General features: G+C 42.5%; 1 protein-coding gene across 2 annotated transcripts; it reads right to left on the bottom strand.

Annotated features, from left to right (window-relative positions):
• Positions 1-597: 597 nt before the first annotated feature.
• Positions 598-5,700, bottom strand: LOC112283365 (uncharacterized). 2 transcript variants are annotated; one of them, XM_024521960.3, is made up of 4 exons: positions 5,010-5,700; positions 3,131-3,373; positions 2,596-2,879; positions 598-1,922 (listed from the first exon to the last, which is right to left on the bottom strand). In XM_024521960.3, the coding sequence occupies exons 1-4, from the start codon at positions 5,026-5,028 to the stop codon at positions 1,077-1,079; spliced, it is 1,392 nt and encodes a 463-aa protein (XP_024377728.1). In that variant the 5' UTR covers positions 5,029-5,700; the 3' UTR covers positions 598-1,076. The 2 variants fall into 2 exon arrangements, with proteins under 2 accessions (XP_024377728.1, XP_024377729.1); XM_024521961.3 differs by having other exon boundaries at positions 3,131-3,370; positions 5,010-5,667.
• Between the last annotated feature and the right edge of the window lie 3,761 nt (positions 5,701-9,461).

Here is a 9,461-nt window from a genome sequence, read left to right as displayed (position 1 = left end):
ATATATGAAATCATGTTATGAATCTTCTGCGTCAAATGTTGAAATGAAATTCTGCAACTTAGAAAGCGAGAACATCTGCATATGTGCTCACTGTACATTAATATTTCGCTGCTGCTGTTCGAATTTGTTGGAAAAGCCCCCGATAGTGGCATTGTATGGATATCTCATGTGCTACCCTCACGTCACTAGCGGGTGGCAATGCAACATCCTGCAACATAAAACCTACAGCAACAACAATCGGCTCTGCACATCACCAACTACTAGAATCTAAGGTGGGTGGCAATGCGCACCACAGTAACAACTTCAACAAAGACGGGAGGCAGCGCAACAAGAGACTGAAGGAACAAAAAGAGATTTTCTGTTATTCAGGCATTGCAATCTGGTGGTCAAGAAAGGTCATGACTTGGGCTAGAATATGTGTAGCTATCCCTGCTGGTCCTCTGGAACTGAATCCCTGCAGTGAAAACCCATCCGAGCATAACAGTGATAGCATAGCCTCGTCATGTCAGGTTTACTTGTCGACATGTGGCTGGACTAGCGACCATACACAATACGTATCAAACACATTTGAACAATATATTTTCTTGAAGCATGAGCTATCGAAGACAGAGTGAAGTGTATATATATATGTACAATTATCAACAGTTTATTTGAAATGGCTGTTTCAGAATGAATCCTTCACTCTCATCTTCTACCTCGGAGAGTTCTAACATTGCCGTACACAGCAAAAATCTTGGTGGTTGATTCTCTAACACTAACTGGTTAGGTTAGTTGGGGTGTCATGACTGGCTATGAGTCACAAATCAGGGATCGAATGTCATGCAGAGTGAACACATGGTTATCTTTTCTGCATGCCTGCTATCTTAAACTTTGCGGCCAGAGTAGGGGGAGTAACATGATCAGGATCTGTAATAGTGCAACACAAAGTTTGTCCGTTTGGTGTCTCCTAAAGATACATCATCAAAATTGCTCTTCTGCAGCTGCTTCAGAATTTTTCCTGCCAGCCCCCTTTGAATAATAATAATGTACTCTTCTTTCAGCTTCAGCGTCGATAAGGCGCGTCGCTGTCACGTCCTTCACTCCCCGGATGACAAAAACGTTGAGCTGTGTGAGTTAATCGAGTCAGGGTTGGTGCAGAATTCCACAAAGTGACTCTGAGGTCGAGCTTGCCAAGAGAGACTGGGCATTCCGAAATTGTGAATCACGTCATGGACTGAGTTGGTGCTAAGAAGGTCGCTGGTCGACTGCTGCAACTGCTGCAGACGCTCCAGTGGGCGGGAAACAACATCCGTTAGCGTCTGGTCGCCCTGCAGAGCCGGGTGACCAAAGCTTTGAAATTCTGCAAGACCATTCAATATTTCCGAGCTGTTCCTGTATCCCATTCCGCGGATGTGCGGCCTCGGAGGATGATCATCGATAATCGCATGATAAGCATTGTTCGGCATAGGGGAGAATAAACCTGCAGCCGAGGAGCCTGTTCCCATGTGCTGCAGCATCTGTTGATCGAAATCGGACGATGGAAGGTGGATAGCGCTGTAGTTGGACCGTGTGGAGGCAGCAGTGATCCTGAACAACGAGTGAGGGGCGACACTCTGAGGCAATATAGCTTCAATCCCATGGTTATCAAGGTGCACAGGCAGGTTGTGATGGAGGTTCCTGAATTCGTTCACCGGGAAGAGCTCCTGCTTGCAATGCATATCGTAATTGGCAATATGATTCGGAACCATATTTGTTGGTGGGTAGTCCACATCTCTCCCATCTTCCCCTCCATCACTTGAAAATTTCTCCGGGGAATCGGTGATGTCGGGCTGCAGAGCGATGTGCTGGTCCTCTTCCATGGAAGTTGAAGGGGTATCGTCACCCTTCGTCTTGATGTTTTTGGTCTTTCTGAAAACGCGGCAAACCACCCACGCGCCCGCCTCCTGTACACGCGGAAACAAGACTCTTGTAAGTTCAACTGGAGCCAGAGGTTTGAAGTGTTAACACAGGCAATCTCATGAGCACCTACATACTGGAATATAAATCAATATAAAATTAATGCCATTTTCTCTAAGTCCCTTGCTGTAGTATACATGGTCAAAGGTCGTCACCGGAGCTACAGGCGTCAAACAGAAGGTATTTCAAGGAATGTAACAACGGAATATTCTACATAGATATCTTAACCAAGCGGAAGGGGAAGTAGACACCCCATTGAGCTTCCACGACACGGTTAGCTTGCTGGAGAACAAAAGAGAAATTGAAACTGATTGTTAATACCTTCCTTAATCGGGAACCCAATCAATCATTGCAGTTTAGAAAAGCAAGGCATCCTCTAAAAGACCTTGTTGGAGTCACTTGAGAACGGGGGACATAATCGATCACGCTAATCAAAGCGCAGTTCTGCTCAGAGTTCAGCAGGACCCATCAATTAGTCTCCTTAGGGAGCAAACTAAGTGGATCTTCTACTAAGTGTAAGCAGCCATGACCAACGAACATCGAAAAACGTTATCCAGAAAATCTGGGAGCATCTCCGAGGCAAGCTTTCTGGTAATGCAACACTGATCGAAAGGGACACGAACACTGTGAGGGGGTTGGAAATGTGGAACGGCGACGTACATCGAAACCGCGGAATGCCTGGTTGCCGTCGTCTAGACGGAACTCGTGCATGATCCAGTCGGTCTTCTGGCCATGAGGCGCCCGGCCCTTGTAGAACACCAGAGTCTTGCGCATTCCCACAGAATACCTGGTCTGGATGCACTTATCCCGCCCTGTGGCCTTCCAAAACCCCGCTTTGGTTGCACGGTTGGCGCGGTTGCCGGTGGGGTACTTCTTGTCCTTATGGCTAAAGAAGTACCAGTTGTTCTGGTTCACGGAATGGTCGCCTGGAATCTTGCATACCTCTGCAATGGACGCTATCAGTTAGCAATGCCCAATACTCTTCCTTGGATTACAATGTACATGCACGTGCTTCAGGTTGGCACTTGAGTGTGATGATCTTGCTAGTTTCGAGAATCTGAACGGAACCAGGAGCTCAATATCGTGTCCTATTGCAAATTCCCTTTACATTTCCCGTACAGATACAATGAAGAGAGGTATTGGACTCGTGAGATCAGAAAATAAAGCTTTATATCATGAAGCAGTATCTGTTCACCTGCGAGATCCCAGGGCTCATGTTTGTAGAGGTCGAGCTCGCGGATGATCCTCTGGTCGTCCTCCCTGGGCTCTGGTGGCGGCGCAGTGACCCTGTTGTGCAGATACCATCCGACCAATTCTTCGTCCGTAGGGTGGAATCGGAACCCCACTGGAATCGCCACATTGCTGCTGTTATTGTTGTTGTAGCTCATCTTGTCGACTTGGTAGGGCGCGACCGATTTGAGAGGCGTGGCTCTGTCTGCTGCATTCGCAAAATACGAAATCATCAAGCAGTGCATTACAGCAATAAATGTTAACCACTATCTCATTTCCATAGACCTGAAAACATTCAGTCACCTCTCTCTTTCAGTTCACTGCGACCTTACATCAAGAAAAGACTAAACATTACCCACATGAAAAGTCGCACATCAATTATGTCGCAAAACTAACTAGCTCGCATCGACCAAATGTGGCCCTGTAAGCATCCTCATGGGGACTCAGCGAGTTCAGGCGCTGCCAAGAATCAAGGCTAGAACGATCTTGATTAGTTTAGTGCGTCAAGCATCGGATCCAAACAGAAACTTATCACCCGGTCAAGGTCATGACTTCAAACAGGGATAAATTCTCAGCCCGACGCACGATCACTGGTTTGGGCGGAGTTCACACTACTAGTGATTGTTTCTCTTGCATCGCCATGGCATGTTCTTCCACGATCATAGTTTTGGCGTGATTACCTTCAAAGGCATAAGACCCACACCTCAAGACGGCAAGCTAGCGGAAGAAAAACATTAGAATTTAACATGGTAGTAGAAGGCGAAAATAACTTCTACTCAGCCTGTTCTCCTCCGGTGTTGGATCATGAGAACAGGGCAGTTCGTGTAGCAGTCATCTGAGGTGGCCACGCACGCATCTACCTTCTGCTTGGCTTCGGTGCTTCTCTGTGAGATAGTCTTTCTAAGGATAGTTGAGAAACTAATTCCGTGTGCAATGCGCAACACTCCAAACTGATCTTTCTTGGTGGCGGTTGTACTTCATATCATCTATTCTGTAGGAACTTCTACTAAACGCTTTCATCCTGAGATTAGAGGTCTGCTCTAAACAAGCACACTGACTTAAGAGGTGAGGTTGCAATCATCATGACCAATTTCGTGGCAAACTTCTTCAACTTCGGTTTCAGATATTAGATACTCTCTTGTCAGCGGATGTGTGTTGTTAAGCCTGAAAACTTGTGCGTATCCTACACAAGGTTATGAACACATTTCGTCACATTCTCATCTTTCTCTAGACGATTACTCTAAAAACTAGCCTGAGATGTGTTCATAACCTTGTGTAGGAAACACGAGATTATGTGCCGGTGATACGTTACATCATCCCATTTAAGCTTTTCGGGAATTATTGAAGCACCCACTGGATCATCTCTAACCTAACTCGAAGCCTTGCTTCACTAGCGGAAAGGTCGGCAGTCGGTAATATTCGCCGTCCACAGTGATAAAATCAACCGCCAGCACCGATTTCGACACTAGCGTTTCCGTAAAAACAAACGGTTAATACAAATGATGATGACTACCTTTTCGACCAGTGCACATCCTCGATCCAAGTACTTGTAAGAGATGAAAAGATCCGTGCTGTTTCATTTTTTTCACGCAATTCTATTCTTCAAAACGATGTCGTGGCTTAGTCGACAAGACAAGTGGATTGTATCGCATTTTATAGAAGCAAATCGACGGAAAAAGTCTCCTTATATCTCATAATTTGAACTACTAGTCATAAACTTCTTTCAGTCCGGATTGACGACAGCAATTTTCCAAGCCAAGTTGCCCGAGGTCTTAAACACATACAGCTGGGCGAACCTGAGTTGCATGGTAATCCGCAACAATGGGGAGGCGATGAGTACAAACCTTTATGTGAGAACCGCATGGAGGGCAGCTTACTCAACTCTTGTGCTCACGACCTCTTCTCCCGAGTGCAATCCTGCCGACTACCTCACTAAAATATATCACCCAATTCCTTTGAACTACTCACTCCGTTCCTAACAGACACTCTTTGTGAATCACGTACCCAGGGAGTGCTCGGTAAATTTCACTCAATCAAAATGCTATCCTCTCGCACTGGCACTGACCGCCTCGCGAGATGGCACAGCTTGATGCGGACCCCTCGCACACCCTCTCTAACCTCGACACGTACCACAAACTCCGAGACGCAAGCGAAGACAACCCACCCCAACGCGACTATACTAGAGATGCGCTCCTACGCTCGAGCCGTAAGTTTGATCGCGTCAGGCGCAAGCCTCCTCTCACCACATGAACTCAAAATCGACTTTTTGTTACAACACCACGCGACCGACGACGTTCTTCACAGATACAGCTAACACAGCTTCCTCTTACTTCCGACAAACTCTAGACAAGCAGGTCGGGAAACCCTGAATGATGATTTCAGAAACTCACACAGAAACTCACTCAATGATCACAAGTGGAGAAGAGGGGAAGAGCGAGCGGGGCAGGAGATGAAGATGGGAGATAGGGATGGGATGGGATGGGATACAACAGGTGTTAAAGGGACGATCACACTGAACAAGGTTGCCACAAGCTGCGAGGTAATGTAGTGTTGTTAGAAAAGTGAAATTGGGCGGCACGAGCGGGTCCTTTTGTTATGGAACTTGGATTGTGGGATCGGCGGCACAGGTGGCCAACTGATCTGAACGACTACGCTGGACTGTAAAAAACGAAAAGATTTTCGAAAAAATAACAATAAAATTGGAGTGCCATCGTCGCAGGAGCCAAACACCATGTCCGTCCACTCCCGCTAGCTCGCCCTCTCGTGATCGCGCATCGCGGCCTCGGGAAGGGAGGATTGCGGGTCATGGTAGGCCAGCCTGCCTAGTCTATAGCCGAGAGCACGCCTATGTAGCTAACTTGGTCTAGGCCGGTCTATAGCGACCTGGGCAGCCAGGTCGAATATTAATATTTTTGAATTTTCACTTCGGGCTGACCCCCTCGAATAAGTTTGCGCCCTCCCTCACCCTCACCCTCCCTGCTGCTGCTCCTCCTCGCTCGCTGCGTCGGGGAGGGGGGGAAAGGACCGCCTCTCCCCACCTCCCTCCCTCCCTCCCTCTGCGTCTGCGTCTGCGTCAGGGCCTGACCCCATTGCACGCACCGCAGCAGGCAGCTTACGCAGCACAGCTGCTGAATAGAGAGAGAGGGGGGGGGGGTGCCAACAATTTTACTCGCATGGCTTGATTTGGGGAATCCAGCCAGATTTTTTTGGATTGGTTCTTTTTTTAGCATTCCCTTTGCATCTTTCCTTGATTCTTTGCTAGGTGCTTCTTCTTCCTCCTCCTCCTGTTCTTTACTCCTTTACTCCCCTCATCATCCAACCCATGCAGTCCCAGGTTCCTTAGAGAACTGGCAAGGCCTTGGTCTCTGGGTGACTGTGGGCAACCTCCTGTTTAGTTACTGCCTGCCTGTTTTCCTTCAAAAGCATGCTTTCCTCATTCTCACTATGCTTCTCCACTCTTTATTGCTCACCTCCCTTTTGGCCCCAAGTGGGCTTTGTTTGTGCATATAGCTTCCCCAACAAAAGGTTAATAATAAACTTGCTGGTGTGGTTGTATCTGTTGTAGTTTTTGGGGTTGGGGTTGAGACAGAATGACTGTAGCAGGTCAAGAGAATGTCAACTTTCCAAGGCAATGAATCCTCCTCCCCCACCTCACTACCACCACAGGACCATGTTAATTTATGTCTGTATGTTTGTTAGAAGATATTTTCCCTTTGGCATGTGGTTTGTCAACGCATACAAGAATGACTGCAGTTGTGCTTTGGAATAGCTCTTCTGCACTAAACATGCTACAATACTACCACCTCTGCCCACCATTCCCCACACATTTTTCCTTTTGCTATGCTGGGTAACCCTGAATTCCCCAACCCTTGTCGCAATTACTTAACCCTCATATTCTTCTTCCCTTGTCACTGTAGTTTTATGTCACTGTAGTATCATAATATTCCTAGGACCATCATATTACATTGTACTCCAGAAAATCAAGAGGAGATGCTCCTAAACCAGCAAAAAGATAAGAATGCTTCCAGCCAGGGTCTCTCCATTTCTAATCATGTTTAGGGGTGGAAAGACAAAGGATTAACATGTAGAACTATGCTCTTTCCCCGCAAATTACAGGTACTACAATATCTTATCTCTCATAGCTTTTGAGGTGTTTTCAACACAAGAAAGAAAATGTGGATCTTTTTGTCTCATATTTGTATAGATTTTTTTTCTACAACTTTTCTCAATTTGTGGAGCAGACACTTCATAAACTCATTTAAATTCTACTGGATGTTTTGCTTGAATATAAATGATTTTAACGCCCAGAAAGATATAAATAAAACTAAATCAATAAATCATTCAATCAAAACCTATCCTTCCCTATCATTTACTTGTATCAGTGGTGTGCTTGTGTTGGTTCTGTTTACTAATAATTTGCCAAGGAATTTTTATTTATTCATCATAACAAGTCACAAACATATATATATATATATATATATATATATATGGAGTTTTACACAAGTTTATAAAAAATAAAAATAAGAAATGATGATTCATGTTTTAAAGTTGCTGTTTCTGCAAAATATGTAGGCTTTAAACTTTGTGCAGAAAAAGATTACACTTTAACTTTTTCTTATTTGTATTGATGTTACAACAGAGAAATAGTCATCAACCAAAATCCTATCCTTTTTTCATAATAAATTAGCATAGATTAATGAAATAGCAATGACACTTTATTGTGTCTACATTGTACTGATTTTTGCATGAAATTTATTTTTTAATTGAATAATTATTATATGGAATATGTGATTTGTGATACTATGGTTCATTTCTCAAAATAAAAAAAATATACAGTTCCTATTTAGTAAGGTGTCATCAAACAATCACACATAAGTTGTTTTTTTAAAAAATGCTATTATGGAATGTCAAAATTGAAAGGATATGGACATCAATAAGTCTAAAAAATAATCAATGATAAAAATTTCATGTTTTCAATGTAAAATTACAAGTTTTTACTACAAGAATATTTTTGTTCAAGGTAGTAAAAAGAAATCTTCCTAGCATGTTTCAATGAAGCATTATATTTATGGAAGCAAAACTCTAAATTTTAGATCTTATTAAAGTTCCATAAATACAAAATTGATAGCAATGCTTTCATTTAGTTGATAATTTTTTCCAATATCATATATGATAACTATAAAATTCTATATATATAACATTATAACGTATATATATATTCTATATATATAACATTTTCTTTCCAAAAAGCTTAATTTAACAATCAGCCTGACTTTCTGTACTTACCAAAATTTAAATTTTTATAACACAAAAGCATCAAATAGTCAATATGTTAAGATTGTCTTTGGCTAAATGATACTATGTAGTGACTGTAGATTGAATTAATGTAAATCTTGTCCTAGATTACTCTCAATTACATATTTTTTAAAAAATTTCTTATGTGTATATAGTTGCAACAAAAGAAAGGATGACTGCAAGTGGCTTCAAGCATGACAATGGTTACAGGGCCTCAAGGTGCCGAAGGACTCACAAGAAATCAACGGTTGGAAAGATGGTCCTCATCTTTCATTTCAATTGAATGAATGTGTGATGCTGGTGTTATGACTGTATCATTGTTGGCTGTAATATAATTATATTTGAATTCTTATCCATCATAGATTCTTAAGTTTTAATTTTGAATAAAAAAAAATAAAAGAAAAAAAATACCCACTTGAAAGAGATTAATTTTTTATTATTTATATATATATATATATATATATATATATATATCCTTGAAATTTGCTACCATTTATTAGTTTTGTTTATTTTTACATTTGACCTTGTAAAATCATCAATTGCAAATTTTGTAACTGAAAATGAAAAAAGAGAAAGTTTTATCCTTTTACTCAATGAATTTATGAATATGTGCAATTTAGTGTGCATACAGATACTGCAAACACGATAATTGGTTGTGTTGAGATGGATGTGTTCACCAGGTACAAAGCATGTGGTTCTAGAAAGAGTGAATTGATGAATGGACAGATGGATGAACGCGCCGTTATCCATTGGTTTAGCATCCAATTAGCACAAACAATGTGATATGGATCTGCAAGGCCCACGGAGTGTGGTAGGAACTCCAGACAAGCCACTGAAATCCAGCAACAGAAAATCTTTTTATGGAAATAGAATAAAGGAGAATACAAGGAAAATAACAAAGAGGATATTCAGTTTCATATAAATATATATATATATATATATATAAGACATCATTGTCATTATCTCTGATGAATTCCAACAGAGAGTGTTGGCTTTGACCA

The sequence above is a fragment of the Physcomitrium patens genome, chromosome 6, assembly GCF_059467195.1.
Source record: "Physcomitrium patens ecotype Gransden chromosome 6, ASM5946719v1, whole genome shotgun sequence".
Lineage (NCBI taxonomy): Eukaryota > Viridiplantae > Streptophyta > Bryopsida > Funariales > Funariaceae > Physcomitrium > Physcomitrium patens.
Note: the sequence above shows the minus strand (reverse complement) of the source record. Positions and strands in the feature narration are given on the sequence as shown.

Coding starts and splice junctions, on each gene's coding strand:
- LOC112283365 (XM_024521960.3), bottom strand. Junction 2,880..3,130: donor TGAGCCCTGGGATCTCGCAG/GTGAACAGATAC, acceptor CGTCCATTGCAG/AGGTATGCAAGATTCCAGGC. Junction 1,923..2,595: donor AGGCATTCCGCGGTTTCGAT/GTACGTCGCCGT, acceptor CCGCGTGTACAG/GAGGCGGGCGCGTGGGTGGT.